At 41.6% G+C, this 21,633-nt stretch overlaps 1 protein-coding gene across 2 annotated transcripts in view; it reads right to left on the bottom strand.

The window, feature by feature from the left end:
* Window positions 1-6,640: 6,640 nt before the first annotated feature.
* Window positions 6,641-21,633, bottom strand: part of LOC117450058 (protein jagged-1a-like) — a 38,494-nt gene continuing 23,501 nt past the window's right edge. The window contains exons 12-26 of one of the 2 annotated variants that reach the window (XM_034088062.2): window positions 21,208-21,381; window positions 20,276-20,426; window positions 19,420-19,584; window positions 18,844-18,957; window positions 17,504-17,617; window positions 16,912-17,025; window positions 14,353-14,469; window positions 12,889-12,916; window positions 12,359-12,444; window positions 12,010-12,123; window positions 11,386-11,498; window positions 10,632-10,862; window positions 9,815-9,964; window positions 9,298-9,448; window positions 6,641-8,246 (exon numbers count right to left, since the gene is read on the bottom strand). In XM_034088062.2, coding sequence (XP_033943953.1) covers window positions 7,708-8,246; window positions 9,298-9,448; window positions 9,815-9,964; window positions 10,632-10,862; window positions 11,386-11,498; window positions 12,010-12,123; window positions 12,359-12,444; window positions 12,889-12,916; window positions 14,353-14,469; window positions 16,912-17,025; window positions 17,504-17,617; window positions 18,844-18,957; window positions 19,420-19,584; window positions 20,276-20,426; window positions 21,208-21,381 — 2,361 coding nt within the window. In that variant the 3' untranslated portion in view covers window positions 6,641-7,707. Of the gene's footprint in view, window positions 8,250-9,297; window positions 9,449-9,814; window positions 9,965-10,631; window positions 10,863-11,385; window positions 11,499-12,009; window positions 12,124-12,358; window positions 12,445-12,888; window positions 12,917-14,352; window positions 14,470-16,911; window positions 17,026-17,503; window positions 17,618-18,843; window positions 18,958-19,419; window positions 19,585-20,275; window positions 20,427-21,207; window positions 21,382-21,633 lie in introns of both variants that reach the window. The other variant, XM_034088052.2, reaches the window with a different exon arrangement.

Consider the following 21,633-nt stretch of genomic DNA (forward strand, 5'->3'; position numbering starts at 1 on the left):
AGACATTTAAGCTGCGATTAGTCACTCCACAATATGGTCAGCTGATATTCCCTCATCTAGTTTCTTGTTAGAGACGTTGTTGTGCTCTTGACACTAACACAGGAACATGTTCCCATTACATTTTTTAGACATTATGACGCTAAGCTTACAGTTTATTTGACCAATGTCTGCTGCTTTCTTATTACATTACATGTTACTTGTTAGACGCTTTTATCCAAAGCGACTTACATACTCAACACTGTGGACAATCCCCACAGGAGCAACTTGGGGTGAAGTGTCTCAGGGACACAACATGCTGACTGAAGTGGGGTTTGAACCTGTGACCCCCAGATCCGAACACCAACGCACAACCCACTGCACCACACACCTGTTGTTCTTATGTTCTTATTGACCTGTAGCTCAGAGGTATGTGTATCTCTTTCTGCCCTTTACATTGTCAACCCTAAAATGCATAACTTTAAGTCTAATACTTGCACAAATGTAAGCAAACAAATTCTGAAGTTTGACAATTGCTTTTGAGAAGAGTTTTTACCAAACATATTGACATTTAACTAAACTAATACTGCATTTAGAATAATAAGTGTTTAGGGTCAGCCTGGTTGAACCAATGAACAGCGTTTCATTCTTAATGTACAAAACGAAAGCCTTCACACATCAATATATTTTTGTAAAAAGGACGCTCTGCAGCAGGGTTGTCAAACTCAATTTCATCGCAGGCCACATTAACATTATGGTTGCACTCAAAGGGCCGGTTGAAACTATATAAATATACATATATAAAGATATAATATATATAATGTATTACATTACATTATTGCCTCTGAATTGGATTATTATCGGATGGGGTAATAACTTCGTAATTAGTCTGAAAGCAGAAGTCCAGGGCAAATAATTGCAAGTCTCTTCAGTGTGCATGTCACAAAACGCGATGCATTGTGGGACATGTAGTTTATTGGTCAACCTGCTTCTGTAAAGTGGCATGTAACCGTATAATACACACATTATATTCTGAGCAAGCTCTTGCGGGGCCACATAAAATGAAGTCGCGGGCCGGATTTGGCCCCCGGGCCTTGAGTTTGACACCCCTGAATCTACAACTTAAAAGCAAATAATACCTGACCGAAGTCCTCTCAGACATTTGACTGTACCTAGAGAAGATGTGTGGCAGGAGATCACAATCTTTTCAATATTACATCATTATTTGATGCATGATGTTCATCTGTTGGTTTTTAGATGATGGAGAGATTGAACAGATGAACGCTAACCTTTTGGCTATGATACTGTACTTTTCACCAACAGACCACCCTGCTGACTGCCTGGCCTCGTGTTGAGCTTATCATTTACATCGTCTGACTTTGATCCTGACTTTTCCGTAACCATTTCACTTCCTTTTTTTAACCATGACTAATTCATGAAAGCCCAATCCCTCCTGCCGAGACGCTGCTAATGCAGTCGGTGTCAAACTCATTTACATTTCTGCACGGAGGATGTCGGTAGATTGTTCCCGATCCGCAGTCCGCTCTCCCTCTTGGCTTTCTTCCCAGTTTAAGATCCCCGAGGCTGGCGAGCAGCACCACAGATGTTTACCCCAAAACCAGAGCAGAGAAACTGCATCCTAAGCAGTATTTTGCCTGTCATCGCTACCTACTGCTCCGTTTGGAAACAGTCAACCAGGCTGAACTGAGTGTGGTGGATTTGCGTCTTTGTCAGAAACAACAGACCACCCAAAACGGACATACGGTCAGTTTAGAAATGCCACCAACTTCACTGGCAGCAGACTGTCTGACAATGAGTCATTTCTGACGTTCAAATCGAGTTGTTCAGCCATTATGTCATGAGTCAGGCTGGAAACAAACACACAGCAGCATGTGGTAGTCATTACACTTTCAAAACTATCACTACACACACACACACACACACACACTCCTACATACATTCTGTGAGAATTCATGGTATGTAAACTTGTCTGATTTATAATTTGGACGAGAGATTAGACTTTAGGTTTCAGAGTTATTAGGAATGTAATCATTAGGAGAATGTTGTTGTCTTTGTACGGTAGAGACAAATAGCGATAGCAGGAATAGACCTAACATTAAAGGGGCCCTGTTCTGCTCATTTTCAGGTTCATATTTATATGTAGTGTCTCTACTCATGTCTCCATGCTTTAATGTTCAAGAAGGTCTTTATTTCTCTCATACGGCCTGTGCTGCAGCACCTCTTTTCACCCTCTGTCTGAAACCAGAGCCCAGTCTGCTCTGATTGGTTAGCTGGTCGGCTCTGTTGTGATTGGTCAACAGCTTAGAGATGTCCCGCCCCTTAGCCTATCACGTGTTGGAGCTCTGTTGTGATTGGTCAATCAGTTGATGTAAGCCACATGTGTTCGAGCACTAGCCAATGGAATCCCAAGTGTTCCATCGTGATGTCATTATGTTACAGAAGTGAACAAAGGAGTCCAATGGAGGCATTTCAGACAGGTGGGGGAGTGTGTGGGAGAGAAACTTCCTCTGGAGGGAACACAGGGATTTGAGCCTTTGCAGACCATTTACATGCACACAAACCATAGCACACACTAGAGGAAAGGGAAACCCCTAAAACGTGCGCACATGTAAGCAGACACATTCTGACACTTACTTTTGAGGATAGATTTTTACCAACATTTTGACATTTAACTAAACTAATACTGCATTTAGAAGAAATAGGTGTTTCGGGGAAGTTCTGCCTGTATGCGGTGTGGGAGCTTTTCCCTTTGAGAACGAGCTTCTTTGTTCAAGTCTTTTCTTTTTCCCCTCTCTCTGTTTGCAGATAGGATGGTGAGAAATTGAGTCAAGATGTTGTTTTGAAGAGAGCACAGTGGACAGAAACAAAGCAAAGAGAACAAGAAGGCGACAATAAAACAGTCAGGAATCACGATGGGATTCTGAATGTTGTTTCATTTTCTCCTCTGTGTTCAGCCGGAGAGAGTTGACGTCACTCCCCTTTTTCCTCGCTGTCTCCAGACTCCTGCAGTTCCCACAACTGTTTCTGCACAGCTGAGTCACACACACACACACACACACACACACACACACACACACACACACACGCACACACTCCAACCACACCCCTTCCAGAGCAATTTGTGAAAACACTGAGTTCTTAAATTACAACATCCATAACAACTGGAGTTGAACTTTGAATCGATTCTCTCGGTGAAAAGCTCACAGCTCCACATCTGTTCACAGTATTATATTTGGTCACAGCAGGCATTGCACCCCCAACCCCTTTGGCAGTGCGAATGCCTTGCTCCACGGAGGCTTGTAGCATCAAAACTTTAACGTCTTCGTTGAACTAAAGCGTCTGGCAGCTCCCCTTCCCCTCTGTGCTTTTGACATAATGGCGGACTCGGGTTTCTCAGATGGATTAGTGGAGCGTTGTGGAGGCGGCCAGGCGTTGGTGATCCTAACGATCACGTTAGCTCTGCTTTGAAGAAAGAGGTTCAGATTTCATGACTCTGAGCATTAAAAACACCAAGAAAAACAAAGGGACGCTGAACTGAGATGGGTGACTGTGGAGCTGACTGGAATCAAGTGTGTGTGTGTGTGTGTGTGTGTGTGTGTGTGTGTGTGTGTGTGTGTGTGTGTGTGTGTGTGTGTGTGTGTGTGTGTGTGTGTGTGTGTGTGTGTGTGTGTGTGTGTGTGTGTGTGTGTGTGTGTGTGTGTGTGCGCGTGCGTGCGTGCGTGTGTGTGTGTGTGTGTGTGTGTGTGTGTGGCCTAGCATTACTATACTTGTGGGGACCTACATCTGTTTAAACAGTCACGTGTGGGGACTCGCCTCCCCTATGGGGACAAAATGGAGGTCCCCATGAGGAGAATCATTCATTGTAGGGTGAAGACTTGGTTAGGGTAAGGGTTAGGGTTAGGCATATGGTTATGTGTGTGTGTGTGTGTGTGTGTGTGTGTGTGTGTGTGTGTGTGTGTGTGTGTGTGTGTGTGTGTGTGTGTGTGTGTGTGTGCGTGCGTGCGTGCGCGTGCGTGCGTGCGTGCGTGCGTGCGTGCGTGCGTGCGTGCGTGCGTGCGTGCGTGCGTGCGTGTGTGTGTGTGTGTGTCGTAAAGACAGCAGCATGTTAATCATAATGGATATCGCACACCAACGACGAGGCGTTTTGTGCCAGATTCTGTGTTAAATCAGCGATGTTGCGTTCAGCTCATTAACTACAAATAACATGTGTTTTACATTTTGGATGATTTCAGATGTCTCTTCCAATTTGCATTTGACCGTTTGCATGTACTTAATTACACAATAAATAACTGTTTGTTTTCCATCCTTTCGGTGGCAGGGCCTGAGGATGCCTGGCCCTTCCTCTACGGTCAAACCTCTAGAACCAGCTTCACCCTCTTTAGGTCTGTTGTTTGTCTGTCAAACACTTTCATAATGAAGACTTAGATCGCATAACAAGTTCTGCTTTGGATCAAGTTTCGAGGTTCAGTTTATTCATCGAGTTAAATCAAATGGAAACCTCAAAGATATGAGAAATTAGCAACCACAAAGTCAAACTAAATGCGGAAAGACCTTTTTCATTAAAGTGTATTATTCGTGATTCAATGCAGACTTCATTATCACTGTGTTGTAATTACTAATTGAATAATAACTGAGACGAACGATCCATCTGGAACATGTTTCCAGTTCGCCAGTTTAATAAAGAGAAACCAGCTGCCTGGAAAAAAGAAAAACAGATTCAAAATATAAAGACTGTGACCCTTAAAGATTGTCAGAAATCACCTAAGCAGACTGTAATTGAACTGACTAAGTGCCTCACCTCCTCATCTGAAGCACACATGCGGCGCACTATTATGTACTTAAGCGGCGCAATTAGTGTAATTAGCCACAGTTGATCTGCCGTTTAGTCCACCAGCACCTCCCCCCTCCGCTCGCAACACAGATTGGGCAGGTAGATCATTTGGGCGTCATTTTAAAAGTAGCTCCCAAACTGAAGAAGTGTGCACAGCTGGATTAGGTGATGAGTGGATGTAGGAAGGGATGAATGGGTGAAGGAAGGGATGAATGGGTGAAGGAAGGGAAGGTTGAAGGGATGCAGGGATATAGGGATGAATGGATATAGGAAGGGTTGAATGGAAAAACCTAATTAAGTGAAGTATTTCTTCATAAAATTAGATTTGTGTTGTCTCAAAGAAACAGAAAGACAGAGACAGTCTGAGAGTGGAAGTTGTGGTCTGGACCATAATGGCAGAGAGAGCCGAGGGGATTTTACACACAGGGAGGGGGAGAGATTGGCATCATGTAGCAGCCCAGATCGTGAAAACACACAAAGCAATCCAAATGATCGGCCACATAAAACCCCACTCTTATCCACGGACAGAGACTGTCTTTGCTTATCAGCCGGAGATTTAGATTCCCCTCCGCCGCCGTTTGAAAATCACTGCAGAAGAATGCACATAACCACAGCCTTTCCCCTCTCGAGCCACCACACTGGAGCCGTGTGGAGGAGCAGGGATTGTGGTTCCCCGCGCGCTGCTCGTCAGGATGAAAGTTTGAGTATCGGGGCAGAAATTACGGCAGGAAAAAACATTTATTCAAAATGTTCAAATGTTGTTTATCTGTGAGGACTAGTGGGTTGTCGGGGTCTTTTATAAACGCTCTCACATGTCTGCAGAGGACAGTGTGGGATGGAGATATAAACCAGAGGAGGGTGGAAGAAACAAAAGGAATTCTGTTTTCCACCTCCGTTAAACGCCTTCATGAAGCAAGATGTCCGTCCGGGTGAAGAGAGCAACAAAGAGCAACACACAAAAGCACGAGATAATGGATGAAACTCTTTTGTCAGGACCTTTTGATTAACGTTATGGTAAATAACCCATTATCAAATCTTAACCCATCAAATATGCTTATTAAATCAGCATTGTGTCAAACAGATTCTACTTTGGAAACATTTTTATTTTCTTTCTTATGTGTATTCAATCAGGCAGCATTCAGTGAGATGAATAGGATTGAGATTGAGATGAAAGATGAAGCTGTGGTAGACCAAACATTTTGAAGTAAAGGGAAACATAACTATTGTCCCAGCATTGTGCATCACCTTTTAATGTCTCCTGGAATCACTTTGTTGTTTTTTGTGATAATATTATATAATAACATTTATAAAAATGTTTAAAGGGCTCTTATTCTGCTTTTTGCCTTTTCCTGTTGTCTTCGTTTACTTCCAGAACATAATGACATCACCATGTAACACTCACACTTCTATTGGCTAGCGCACATTGTACATGATAGGCTAAGGGGCGGGACATCTCTAAGCGGTTGACCAATCACAACAGAGCCGGCCAGCTAACCAATCAGAGCAGACTGGGCTCTGGTTTCAGACAGAGGGTGAAAAGAGGTGCTGCAGCACAGGCAGGATGAGAACAATAAAGAGCTTTTTGAACATTAAAGCATGGAGACATGTCACAGTGGAGACACTAAATACAAATATGGACCTGAATGTAAATGTATTTAAGAGTGAACATTAGCTTTAGGTAAATATATATTGTTTCCATTTAAAGTAACAGATCGGGTGGATCAGTTATTAGTTCTTTACGAAGTTCACTGTTACAGTTAAAAACCGCAGATACTTTATTTCTCAATGTCCAAAAAACACAGAAGCAAAATGTATGAGAAAAACACGTTTTATTTGTTCCTCCATCATGAACTAGAAGAGGCTGACGACTGTACACAAACTCTTATTCACAGCCTTACTTTTTCCTCCAATCAACAACAGGCAACATTTCACAAAAAGTGTTAAACTCTCTCCTTCAGTACTTCCTAAAATGGTTTCCTGTGACGTTTCAGACAAGTTCACACAATGTTCACACTGGATGTAAACTCTACAGGGCTCATTCAGATTGTTACAAACATGGAAACAGAAAGCCTGTGCTCAACTCTTTTTTTTTTACACTGTACAAATAATTGCAAAAAAAAAAGTTGCGTCCCTTAAAGAATTTAATTTCAGTAGCAAAAGCAGTATATGGGCCACCATGTTGGTTCGTATAAAAGGATCCTGCAGCAGCAAAATCTGTCTAACCATCAATCAATTACCCCCCTTCCTCTCCATGCGCGTGTAGAGTGCTTACAACATAACACACCAACAAAACGGCCTCACAGACAATGTACAAAACATTTAATTGAGGCACAAAAATGCCCAAATCCAAAAGGCTAAAAATAAACTATTTTTCCAAGAACACTTTTGGCGTTAAAATTATATTAAAAAAAAAACATTTCCATCAAGAAATCGTGAGCTTACAAAGCTTCAACTCATAAATAATAAAAAAAAAAGGCTCTTGATGATTAAGTTAATAAATCCAAATATACACATTGAGTAATAATAAAAAAAAAATATTTACACATCTTTACAGAAACATTCTACACGGACGATTCTTCATGACTCAAAATTGGTCGCGCAAATAACTAAATAAATATTGTCCAACTTTGCTGCAGCACATTCAAACTACAAAACTCATTATTGGACCCAAAAACAAAACCGCTCCTGCACGTCCAAATTTAACGAAAAGTGTCCGCAGTATCGGAGATCCAGCGGTGGACCGTCGAGATCCGCGTCATAAATTAAATCCATCAGTCCTGAAGAAAAAATAACATACAAAATTAACAAAAGATAACGTTTTTCCCCGTTTTGGGCGGTTTCGTCACGAAGGATTGTCCAGTCATTTTGAGCCCCGGTGGTTATACAATATACTCCGTCCTGTTTACACTCTGTGACTGAAGTTGCCTGTTGTCCTGTTTGTTTGTCCAGTGTTTGCCTGTCAGATGATGGGGGGGTCGCTCCTCCCAGTCCACCAGCGAATACGCCGGCGGGGCTCTGGGAAACCTCGCCTTCTGAAGCCTCTTATCCATCTCCTCCTCGTCTGATTGGCCCCCGTCGTCCGACTTCCTGATCTTGGCGTTGACCGCGTTCTTGTCCTCGCAGATGTGGTGGTGATGGAGGAGGTGGTGCTGGAGGTTGGGGGTGTTTTTCTCGATGGGGTTCTTGATGTGGTTGAGCTGCTCGCGGGGGGTGCTGACGCTGTTGTGGAGGGCGTTGTTGTCCTCGGTTACCGGGGCTAAAGCTGATGATGTTGATGATGATGATGCCACCTGTGTGTTGACCCCGGTGTGAGCACTCCGTTTCCTCCGCCTCCTCCTCACACACCACAGCAACATGGAGGTGACGGCCAGCGCCCAGATGAAGACCACCGCGGATATCAGAAGAGGCACGATGTGGTCTGCTGGATGGAAGAACAGATGTCAGGACAACGGAATGACCTCTCTATCTGTACACATTGTTTAAGAATCTGTAATATTTATAATCTGTATCTATGACCGTAGACTAAAGTGTTCAACTAGTTTTAGGCCTGAGACATATGGAGGATATACAATATCACAAGTTTTTCGACCAAGTACCTGCATATTGATACTGACTTACTGGTGGTAAGTCAGTATCAATATGGAGGTACTTGGTCGAAAGACAAATAATATAAATTATAAAATGACCAATTAACTGTAATACAGACTTTAAAATCTGAAATAGAAACCATATCATAATACCACAATATCCAAAATCTAAGATGATCTCATATTAGGAAATCTATGTAGTTAGACATATTACCCAGCCTATATGAAAAGGACAGTCTGACCTTTTGGAAATATTTAATTGTTATGAGCGGTCAAACTGCAAACATGTCAGGACAACACAAGCCACTTTATTGAAGTTCAACTAAAACTGTACACATTATTTTAAAATCGGTATTACGCTGGACTAAAGGATATGGAGGATATCCAATACCCTTTGTCCTGTCGTCGGCTGACAGTAGAGAACTTGGCAATATGCAGTTAGGGTTATCCTTTTTTATTTAAGAAAGAACAGGAACTGAAATCCTCCATTCCCTCAAAGACCAAAGACGAGCAGAAACATTATCTTATCCCAGGTCAGATATAGGAATCGGACCTGGAGTTATAACCGTGATTTGAGCAGATTGAGATTACTCGGTAAATAACTTTATGGTCCTCAAATGGCCTCAGTGTGGACAAAACTGCTCAAGCACTGTCTTGGGTGTCAACAAAGATGCCTTATTCTCCTCATCAGATAAGATAAGAGATAAGGCTTTATTTATCAATAAACACGGCAGCATAATAGTAAAATTGTTAGTGCGGTAAAAAGAGCAATTAAATATCTACATCCCCATTATTTTGCTTATTTTGTCCAAAAACGATTCCCGAGAACAAGAAAGAACGCTCAGACTTTAAAGCACCAAAGTGTTTCCCTCTGAGTCTCACCGTTGGGGTTGTGGTTCTGCCGCCTCTGGACCCGGACCTCTGCGATGGCGCTGATGATGCTGCTGTTGGCGCTCCTCTTGCTCACCAGATCCATGATCCTGTCTGTGCTTTCCTTGACGAAGCTCAGACCTCTCCTCTGGTCCTCCGTCGACTGGAACAACCCACAGAGAAACTCCATTACGGTCTGCTTATCTGTGACACTCGAGTCTAACCGAATGCTCCTGATGGTTTCCACTAATCAGATTCCTGCTGCGCAATAAGTAAGAAAGCTTTTCCATCTCCAAGAGAACATTTTCTGGCATTTTGGATGCAGTGTTGCTGCTTTTATCTCAACATTGCTGTCGCTTTTCCACTTTATAATTCCAGACGTTGGGAACATTGTAATGTGATATAAAGGAAATAAGGATACATTTCAACCACAACTCATCATCTCATGACGGCTTAACGTTGTTTTGGAGGGGGGTTTGTTCTGAACTTTCAACGACTAAAAATGACTTTAAGGCCACATGTAACTCACGATGGCAACGTGGATTTCGTTGTTGGTGCTGAGCGACGGCTCGCAGGTAATGGAGACGGAGGAGGAGGAAGAGGAAAAGGAAGAGGAGGACAGGTTCTTCTCGACGTAGAGGCTCCTGAGCTCACGACAAACCTGCTCCACCGTCACACCCTGTACAATAGATACATGTACTTTAATGAACACATTGTGGGAAGTTTTAGCACCAGCAGCTTATCAATGAATTCCACGGGGTAGAAAATACACAGTAAATATATACTGTATACAGAAACACTACAAAGATATGGAAATGGAGGAATTTATTCAACTTCTCCAACTAAAATATTACCCAAGGATACACATACTGTATAGCATAATAAGTGAAGTACAAGCACCTCAAATCAGCTACAGTAGGCAAAGGAAAAGTACCTCACACGTACCTTAGTATATAAAGTTAAGTACAAGTAGCTCACATCTGTACTTAAGTACAGGAAGTGAAGTAAAATGACCTCAAATATGTCCTTAAGCAAAGTACTGTATAAGTACCTCAAAAGTGTATTTAAGAACATTATGTAAAATTACCTCAAATATGTCCTTAAGTAGTGTAAGTAAAGTACAAGTACCTTAAATGTAAACTTAATCAAAGTAAGTAACGTAGAAGTACCCCAAATGTGTACTACAGTAAACTATTTAGTTACATTCCACCACTGTTAATCAAATACAAATACAATGTTAATACAATGTTTTAAAAGCCTGATGAATAGCACTCGTCAGTAAGAAAAGTTTGACGGAGAGGATTATAAAAAAGGTGGAAGTCGGAAACAGGAAGTAGGAAACTGACCGTTGCCATGACGTCCTTGTTGAAGGTGAAGGTGAGGTTGGCGCAGCCGCTCTCTGAGTCACAGCTGTCAGTGGGCGGGGCCTGGTGGGCAGGGCTCCAGCACTCCCCCTGCCCCGGGCACGGCTTCACGAAGCAGCGCTCGTCCTGCAGCGCCTCGCAGGTCTGAGCCTCCGGGCACTCAGAGCCTGGAGGCTGAGAGAGGAGACTGCAGGGGCGAGGGCCGCACTGAAACTGAGGGGGGGGGGGGGGAGAGGGGTTACACTCACTGACTGTTCAATATATTACATTTAGTTGAAGCTTTTATCCAAAGCAACTTGGCAACAATAATTGCAATCAACCATGATGACAAACTAAAAATAGCAAAGGTCCTTGAAGTACAGCTTTGAACAAGCAGAATACTTTTTAAAAGCAACATACAGAAATATACATTTGTTGGCCAAGGTGCAGTTGAAACAGGAGGGTCTGCTTATTTTAATATTAACTATTTGGTAGGTATTTATTTTTAGCTTTTGTTCGTGCTAGTTTTAATTTGAAGAACGGAAATGTCACACTATTTAGATCTTTTCTCCAATTATCTTACAGTTAAGATTTATTTCACGAATAAATCTTCACATAAAATACATGAACAACTTCTTAAATACAATATTGTTTTAGCAAAAGAAAATCTATCGGACAAAGTGTCAAATCGTAATGTAAATAAAAATGTTTTTAAGAAAGTCAAAAGAAGTACAGTATGGTGTAAACCAAGGTGTACCTTGCTGCAGGTGGTCCTCCCGTTGTGGCAGCTGCAGATGTTGCAGTCGTCGTCCCACCGGCTGCCGTCCAGAGCCAGCTGCCCCCCCCCCAGCACACAGGGCCGCCCCGACGCTGCAGCACAAACACACCGTTAATATATACTCAGGGATCAACGACAACAATTCAGTGCAAAGACATCCTGACATCTCTTCCATTTCACTGAACATAATGTGATTGATTACGTCTGGTGGATTGGCTTCACAGATATCCGATAGGTCGATTTTCTTAAATTGAAAGTGATGTTAGGCTCTTGGTAAACACAGTATATTGGCTGCTGTAAACTATCTGCACATACATGTTATTGTTCTCTTTTATCCTTTCGCCTGTATCTACTTGTCTTTCATCCTTTCTTTATAACTAATGATGTATTGTGATTTTAAAAAGGTGTCTTTATCATCTGGCCGGGGACAACAGCTGGACATTAGCCGTGTTGGCTAAAGCTGCCCATCTACTGTTTAGTGTGACAGTTGACCAATGGGGACGGTCCACGACACTATAAATAAACTAAACATGTGAAGGCCATGTCTAAGACCGGTTGTAACAGGAAACAAAGTGTATAAAGTTCACTGTCTGCAGGTCCTACCTTCTTGGCAGCGGGGGCCAGCTCTTCCTGGAGGACAGATGCAGCGGAAAGCGTTGATTTCATCCACACATGTGGAGCCGAAGGAGCAGGGCGACGACTGGCACTCATTGATGTCTGAAAAGAGACGAGCGACACTTGTCAACTGAAATCAATAACGATGGCGTTTCTCTGTCTTTTGGAGCACAGCGAGGCGGAGAACTTCACCGAGCTCTCAGAGAGGAACGTCTCTGAAGAGGAAAAGATCCCACAGAACTACAGCATGAAATACATCCGTGTGTGTCTGATTAGTATATGTTATTGTTGAATAAGCTGAATGAAGAGATGGAGGAAAGGTCAAAGGTCAACTCACTGATTCTGCAGTCTGGACCGGCGAAACCCGGAGAACATTCACACCGATACCAGTTGTCTCCATCCACACAGGTCCCACTGTTGTAGCTGCAGCACAGAGAGGACGATCAGATACACTGCAATAACAAGACTTTGATCCCACTGATAAATCATCTGCAGCGAGTACTCCTCAGTTTCTGCCAACAAAAACTAAACTACACGTCAATAACCCTGACTTGCCTGAGCTGGAGCCCTCGTACCGATAATATATCATTATTTATTTGTTTAGATACGAGCAACTGTTGGAGAGAAAATAGTCCCTGAGCAAATAAAATGTATTTTTCCAGATTTGATTTAATTGAAGAAGGATAATTATGTTACAAAACGAAAGCAGATATAAACATTAGACCCTGACCAGTTCACTTAGCTATGCCTTAAATAATGGTTTATTCAGTGTGTATCTACATTTTATATTCGTGTGTGTGTGTGTGTGTGTGTGTGTGTGTGTGTGTGTGTGCGTGCGTGCGTGCGTGCGTGCGTGCGTGAACTCACCAGGGATGAGGACTGCAGTTGTTGGCGTCTGGAAAATAAAGACAGAACATGTTGCGTTAGACATCTATCATACTGTTAGCTGTTGCCATGGTAAAAGCGACTTACAGCGTAGAACCAAATATGCATTTAACCACTAACAAGTGTCGCTGTCCAAGTATTTAGTGGTTTTCTTAGCGTATCTTCTACACATAGGCCATTATAAAATGTATGAAATAAGCATGTTAAAAAACTACCATTGTTACATGCTAAATGCTATGTAACAATGTGAAAGGTCCCATGTCATGGCCATTTCCACGGATCATAATTCCATTGTTGAGGTCGACTAGAATAGATTTATATTGCGCAATTTTCCAAACTCACATTGGTTTCTCACAGCATCTCTGTAAACTACGTGTATTCACTGAATTTCACTCTCTGCCTTTAACGGCTCGTTGGAGCTCCAATAGCTCCAGCCCCCACCCTCCCTGTGAGCACAGTGTGCTCTGATTGGTCGGGACGTTGTGAATCGCGCTGAGCTCCGTGGAGGTGTTGTTTCCTTGTTTAGCGATACACAGCGAAACACAGCCAAACTCACCCTGAGCACGCACAAAGTCACAGCCGAAGTAAAACAATAAGTGTGGCTTGATACGGAGTAAGAAAAAGGCTGATACACGCTGTGAGAATGGGTCTGCAGAGAGAATTTCGCCACGATCCCAACTGTCTGTTATCAGCCTGCAGCAGGGAGGAGAGATCAGCAGAGCTGCCTGCACTGAGTGTGTGAGGAAGTCCGTGGATTGGTCAATTTGGACCAATCAGCGGGGGCTTAACGTAACGGCTCCGCGGATGTAACGTAACGGCTCCACGGATTGGTCCATTTGGTTCCGGGTACCGCATGACCGTATCGCGTCATAGCTCTGGGCGCGGCTACTGGCCATTCCTACGTCACGATACCCAGGAAGTAAACCATGGACAGCGACGTATCTCCAACGAGGCGTTTTGGGGAGGTATTTTCTGTGTTAGAGTTTACTCCCTACAGGGTGTACTTTGAGGGTTTTGACTCGGCACACCGTTTACATGCAGAAAAACCTTCATAACACACAAGGGGACGGGTGATAACCGGAAAAGCATGACATGGGACCTTTAACATCTATTCTATATTATTTGTATTTACTTGCACTATATCTTTTTTATTGGGTTGCACTGTTGGACCTAAGATTTTCATTGACATAAGTACACTGTAGCTAGGTACAAATTACAATAAAAGCCTTGAATCTTGAAATGTGGCTAGGACTTGCTAAACGTGAGCGCATTAGCGTAGTTTTATTGAACAAAAGTGTACGATGTCGATACAGGATAATGCATCTCCCGTCACAACTGATGAATACATGTCTTGGAACAGATGGTGTACCTTTGAAATGTTAAATTAATAGTGCAGATGGGACTTGTTAATGTGTAGTGTGTGAACATGCGGGTGCAGTGACTCACTCTGGCTGCAGGTGGCGCCCTCCCAGCCTTCCTTGCAGACGCAGCTGAACGAGTCTCCGTCCACCACGCAGGTTCCTCCGTTCTCACAGGGACTCGACACGCAGCTGCTGTTCTTCGCTGGAGACACAATCACAATCAAGTTTATTGCCAGGTACGTTTACACATACAAGGAATTTGCTTTGGTACCTGATGGTGCGAACATGAACAATCGAAAAAAATAAGTTGCAAAGTAGGTAAACAAATAAAATATATATATATATATATATATATATATATATATATATATATATATATATATATAGGGATAATAAAAAAACAAGTATTTTTAAGAAGCAATTTAGCATTCAGAAAGGATGCTAAGGACAAGTATTTACACCAAACTGAACTGTAACTATACCAATAACCCTAAAAGCTAAACAATAAAAAACACTAAGGACAATTAGTATATATGGCAAACTACAGTGAATTATATTTTAAAGGTCCCCTACTCTACTGTTTTTCATCAATATATAGGTCTCAGATATATACAGAGCCTGTCTCTGATTGGCTGAAACACCAAACAGAACATTGCAGCATTACCCATAATCCCCCTAGAAATGGATCAAAAAGAGAGAGAATCTTTGTTCCTGAAACTTTCAGAGTCTCTTTCCACAGAGGGGACACATGTTGATGTAGAAGAGACATGGAGAAGAGGGGACACATGTTGATGTAGAGGAGACATGAAGAAGAGGGGACACATGTTGATGTAGAAGAGACATGGAGAAGAGGGGACACATGTTGATGTAGAGGAGACATGAAGAAGAGGGGACACATGTTGATGTAGAAGAGACATGGAGAAGAGGGGACACATGTTGATGTAGAAGAGACATGGAGAAGAGGGGACACGTGTTGATGTAGAAGAGACATGAAGAAGAGGGGACACGTGTTGATGTAGAAGAGACATGAAGAAGAGGGGACACATGTTGATGTAGAAGAGACATGAAGAAGAGGGGACACATGTTGATGTAGAAGAGACATGAAGAAGAGGGGACACATGTTGATGTAGAAGAGACATGAAGAAGAGGGGACACATGTTGATGTAGAAGAGACATGAAGAAGAGGGGACACATGTTGATGTAGAAGAGACGTGAAGAAGAGGGGACACATGTTGATGTAGAAGAGACGTGAAGAAGAGGGGACACATGTTGATGTAGAAGAGACATGAAGAAGAGGGGACACATGTTGATGTAGAAGAGACGTGAAGAAGAGGGGACACATGTTGATGTAGAAGAGACATGGAGAAGAGGGGACACATGTTGATGTAGAAGAGACATGAAGAAGAGAGGACACATGTTGATGTAGAGGAGACATGAAGAAGAGGGGACACATGTTGATGTAGAAGAGACATGAAGAAGAGGGGACACATGTTGATGTAGAGAGACATGAGGAAGAGGGGACACATGTTGATGTAGAAGAGACGTGAAGAAGAGGGGACACATGTTGATGTAGAGGAGACATGAAGAAGAGGGGACACATGTTGATGTAGAAGAGACATGAAGAAGAGGGGACACATGTTGATGTAGAAGAGACATGAAGAAGAGGGGACACATGTTGATGTAGAAGAGACGTGAAGAAGAGGGGACACATGTTGATGTAGAAGAGACGTGAAGAAGAGGGGACACATGTTGATGTAGAAGAGACATGAAGAAGAGGGGACACATGTTGATGTAGAAGAGACGTGAAGAAGAGGGGACACATGTTGATGTAGAAGAGACGTGAAGAAGAGGGGACACATGTTGATGTAGAAGAGACGTGAAGAAGAGGGGACACATGTTGATGTAGAAGAGACATGAAGAAGAGGGGACACATGTTGATGTAGAAGAGACATGAAGAAGAGGGGACACATGTTGATGTAGAAGAGACGTGAAGAAGAGGGGACACATGTTGATGTAGAAGAGACATGGAGAAGAGGGGACACATGTTGATGTAGAAGAGACATGGAGAAGAGGGGACACATGTTGATGTAGAAGAGACATGAAGAAGAGGGGACACATGTTGATGTAGAAGAGACATGGAGAAGAGGGGACACATGTTGATGTAGAAGAGACATGGAGAAGAGGGGACACATGTTGATGTAGAAGAGACATGGAGAAGAGGGGACACATGTTGATGTAGAAGAGACATGAAGAAGAGGGGACACATGTTGATGTAGAAGAGACATGAAGAAGAGGGGACACATGTTGATGTAGAAGAGACATGGAGAAGAGGGGACACATGTTGATGTAGAAGAGACATGAAGAAGAGGGGACACATGTTGATGTAGAAGAGACATGAAGAAGAGGGGACACATGTTGATGTAGAAGAGACATGGAGAAGAGGGGACACATGTTGATGTAGAAGAGACATGGAGAAGAGGGGACACATGTTGATGTAGAAGAGACATGGAGAAGAGGGGACACATGTTGATGTAGAAGAGACATGAAGAAGAGGGGACACATGTTGATGTAGAAGACACATGGAGAAGTGGATTTTGCATAATAGACGACTTTTAAAAAGTTTAAAACACGGCGTCACGCTCACCGACGCTGCAGGTCGCGCCCTCCCAGCCGGCAGCACAATGACACTTGAAGGCGTCTCCTTCATCGTAGCAGGTTCCTCCGTGGTTACACGTCTCCTCGTCACACTGACTCACTCCTGGAAATGAAAACAGACATCAGTGATTCACAGAAAGGGATTGAAAATATATATAATCTGAAAAGTAACCAAAGCTGTCTGATTTGAGATGTAGTGGAAATGGAAGTATAAAAGGTGCATGAAATAAAAAAAACTATTATCAAACAATGGGTTAAAACTATTTTGGAACTGGATCGCTTGAACTGTAGTACAATGTATGTTTTAGAATATATCTGTATTGTCATCATACAAAGTACAACGACATTTTCTCTCACTGCAGTAAAAAATAAATAATTAAGAGTTGTGTACTATATGTTTGTACTTGTAACATTTGTGTTCCACCAATGGAACTTGAACCCCAAACAGCAACTTGTTTACATTGGAGTGAAATTGTAAAGCAACTTGGATAAATGTGCTATCTACTGTAAATGCAGCCTATTGCCATTTTGTGTCCATCCAAGTCAAACCAGAAGCGATGAGAAAACACATAAATCCTCACGTGAGTGGCAGGTCTTCCCCTTCCAGCCGTTGTTACACTGGCAGAAGAAATCGTTGACCAGATCTCGACAGACGCCGCGGTTCTGACACGGAGCCGAGCTGCAGTCGTCGATATCTGAACGACAAGAAAAGAAAACATGAGGGCACGTCCAACATGTCCGCTGCACGGCAGGGATGGCAAAAGCACACACATCCTTGGAAGTACAGATACTCGTGTTTAAAAATACTCTGGTAAAAGTAGAAGTACTGACTAAACTTCTTTACTCAAGTCAAAGTAAAGAAGTATGGGCTTCTAAATGTACTTCAGTAAAAAGTACCCATAGCTAGCAGCTGTTTTAAAGAGTACCTGACCTCCCTTTATATTAATAGAACAATAATGTCATTGTTAGCTAATGAATGTTTCCATGCCAACCAACGGCAACATGACAACGTTTCCATTGGTCCCTCTTCTTTAGAGAAGACCAGGAAGTGATGGATACACGGATCGTGTTCAAATCAATAGGCACGCAATGACTCTAAAGAATAATGACCACGCACCAGACACACATTCAGACTAAAGGAACCAGCTGTTTGGGAAATGAGAGAAGTAGAAAGTACAGGTATTTGAGTTCAACATGTAAGAAGCAGAAAGTACAGGTATTTGAGTTCAACATGTAAGAAGCAGAAAGTACAGGTATTTGAGTTCAACATGTAAGAAGCAGAAAGTACAGGTATTTGAGTTCAACATGTAAGAAGCAGAAAGTACAGGTATTTGAGTTCAACATGTAAGAAGCAGAAAGTACAGGTATTCGTGTTCAACATGTAAGAAGTAGAAAGTACAGGTATTTGTGTTCAACATGTAAGAATTAGAAAGTACAGGTATTTGTGTTCAACATGTAAGAAGTAGAAAGTACAGGTATTTGTGTTCAACATGTAAGAAGTAGAAAGTACAGGTATTTGTGTTCAACATGTAAGAATTAGAAAGTACAGGTATTTGGGTTCAACATGTGAGAAGTAGAAAGTACAGGTATTTGAGTTCAACATGTAAGAAGTAGAAAGTACAGGTATTTGGGTTCAACATGTGAGAAGTAGAAAGTACAGGTATTTGAGTTCAACATGTAAGAAGTAGAAAGTACAGGTATTTGTGTTCAACATGTAAGAAGTAGAAAAATAAGTAGTGGAGTAAAGTACTGATACCAGAAAAATGTACTTAAGTACAGTAATGAAGTATTTGTACTCCACTACTTCCCACGTCTACTGCACAGTGTATCCCCGCCTGCTTTGTTGAGGAGGAGGAGGAGGAGGAGGAGGAGGAGGAGGAGGAGGAGGAGGAGGAGGAGGAGGAGGAGGAGGAGGACTCACTGTTGTGGCAGGTGGATCCGTCCCAGCCGTCTGCACAGATGCAGAGATACTGACTGACTTTATCGATGCAGGTCCCTCCGTTCAGACAGGGGGCGAGCTCACAGTCATTGATATCTGACACACACATTACATTATTATTATTATTTCAGATAAAGCCCTGAAGCTCTTCAATGGGAACAAATCAATTATAATAAAGAGTATTATGGAAAAACGAATTAGATTATATATTTTTATTTATTGATATCAAATTGGAAAATTGTTTATAACAAAGCACATGAGTACAAAAATATACATATTAAATAATAAATAAAAAGTAATGAAATACATATTAAAAGTAAAAAGAAAAATATCGGTAGAGTTTGTTATTTAATAAATAACACAATATAAATAATATTAAAAAGATAATAATAATACAGAAAATAATAAGACGCTGTAATATACCAACTTACAAACAAACACAAAAATGAAAAATAGGAGACACATACATTATAAAAATGTACAAGTTGCAGTTTTTTTTAATGAATGTTATCGATTGGTCTTCTCCAGAACAATAAGTATAAGTATGAATGTACTCACTCTCGTGGCAGTAGGTCCCAGTGAACCCCTCCTCACACGCGCAGCTGAACTGTCCGCCCGCGTGACTCCGACAGCGACCGTGCGGCCCGCACACGTTGGACGAAATCAAACGCACCCCGCCCGGCGTGCTGTTGGACGCCACGGCAACCGTGCAGCTGTCAATCACTGAGGGAGAAGAGGAGGAGATATTGGTTTTTAACGTGCGGTCTTAATATATATCATCATTTAAAGTAAATAAAAGAGTACAAATATAGTGTAGTACGTCATTAAAAGTATTAATAAGTATGTATACAATTAGTAAGTATTAAAGGTGTAGTATGTCATTAATGTAAAAAAACTTATATTATAGCATTTAATAATATATCATAGTTTATTAGTTATAATTATATTTTGTATTAATAATCTGTGGATTAAAATAAAGTGTAGTCTGTCATAAAAAGTATTAATTAGTATGTATACGATTAGTAAGTAATGAAAGTGTGTATGTCATTAATGTAAAACAAACTAATGTAAAATAAACTTTATATTATAGCATTACTTAAAATGATTTAATTGAATCTAGTGCCATAAAACAGTATTAGTGTAATATGTTATCAAAGATTATATAAATTCAATTTATATTTGCACGTTTGTTGTAAAAGATCATTAAAAAAAATCCCCAAAAATGTCATACTATAGTATAATAGCAGTGGTCGATATTAACATTTTAAGTATTTCATTAGTTTACTTAAAAATACTCAGGTAAAATGAAGTTCCTCAAAAGTGTACTTATTGCAGTACTTGAGTAAATGTACTCGGTGTCTTTGCTCCGCTGTTAGCAGTCACAGAGGACATGGGTAATAAGCAAAGTGTCTACCTTTGCAGGGCGCGGTGCGGCAGTGGTCCTTCAGCCGCGAGCAGTTCTTCCCCTCGAAGTCTTCGGGACATTCACAGACGTACTCGCTCCCCAGGTTGAAACACTCGCCGCCGTTTTCACACGGACTGGGGAGGCAGTAATCGATATCCAACTGTGGAGAGAGGACAATTCCGAAAGGTGAAAAACGACACTCAGCGTTTTACCGTTTCCACGACGGCTGCACAAAACACACATCTATGGAGACCTCATACAGAACGACAACAAACCACTTGCAGTATACAACACTTCAAATAATAACGATGAATACATTCTAATCATTTTCTCAACGGAGTAATATAAAAACCTTTCTGATTCCTTTTGTATGACATGTTTGACTAAAGCATTTTAATGACTTCTTGAATGGCACACTAAACTAGGATTTTTGTAATACAAGAAGAACTTAATTTAACTTGCAACAGGGAACATTACATTGTTTTATTGAACTTTGATGGCATGGCTTTCTTAAGACTTTCCTTAATACTATTAAAAACGACATGACTTCACTTTCTCTTATAAACTACCCAATGACTTTTCAATTACAATCTGACTTTTTTTTTATGGCACATTTCATTTTTCTTTTTCATAAATCATTTAGTTATACTTCTCACCTTGACAGAGACAGACGATATGATTCCACTGTCTGTGCAAACATAATTATATGCATTCAATTTCATTTATCCATTTATTTTTGTTTGTGATACCAAAGTTTTTAAGATTATTAAATGAATGAGCCCTCAACTAAGCAGGTTGTGAAGTTGTATGTATATTAAATGGTTTATGATATGGATGCTAGTCAAAACCAGAACAGAAGTTACAAAAGAGGAAGAAAAATGATCAACCCTTTGTCTGAAAAATATGTATGGCAAACTCCCTGTATCTTAGCAACTGCTCACCTGACAGCGACTCCCAGAGGAACCGGGTGGACAGAGGCAGTGGAAGCCGCTAACTTCGTCATGGCAACGGCCGCCTTTGAGACACGGCTCGCTGGCGCACTCGTCCACGTCCGTCTCGCAGCGTTCACCCCCGAAACCCGGAGCGCACACACACTGAAACGCGTTCACCAGGTCCTGGCAGAGAGAGACAGTTCTGTTAGTATTTATAAATTAATATTTCCCAGTTACAGTTAAGTGTCATTGCTTCTCCTGACGGGCATGTAGAGGGAATACCAGAATACCGGCTGTAGTGGAATATGTATAGAACAAACATTTACAAGAAGAAGCAGCCTTAAGATATAAGATATCAGGATCTAATCGCCAAAGACTTTAACATTTATCAAATGGCGCATGTGTCAATAAATGTTCTTTAGTACCTTAAATACT

Source organism: Pseudochaenichthys georgianus, chromosome 1 (genome assembly GCF_902827115.2).
Source record: "Pseudochaenichthys georgianus chromosome 1, fPseGeo1.2, whole genome shotgun sequence".
NCBI lineage: Eukaryota > Metazoa > Chordata > Actinopteri > Perciformes > Channichthyidae > Pseudochaenichthys > Pseudochaenichthys georgianus.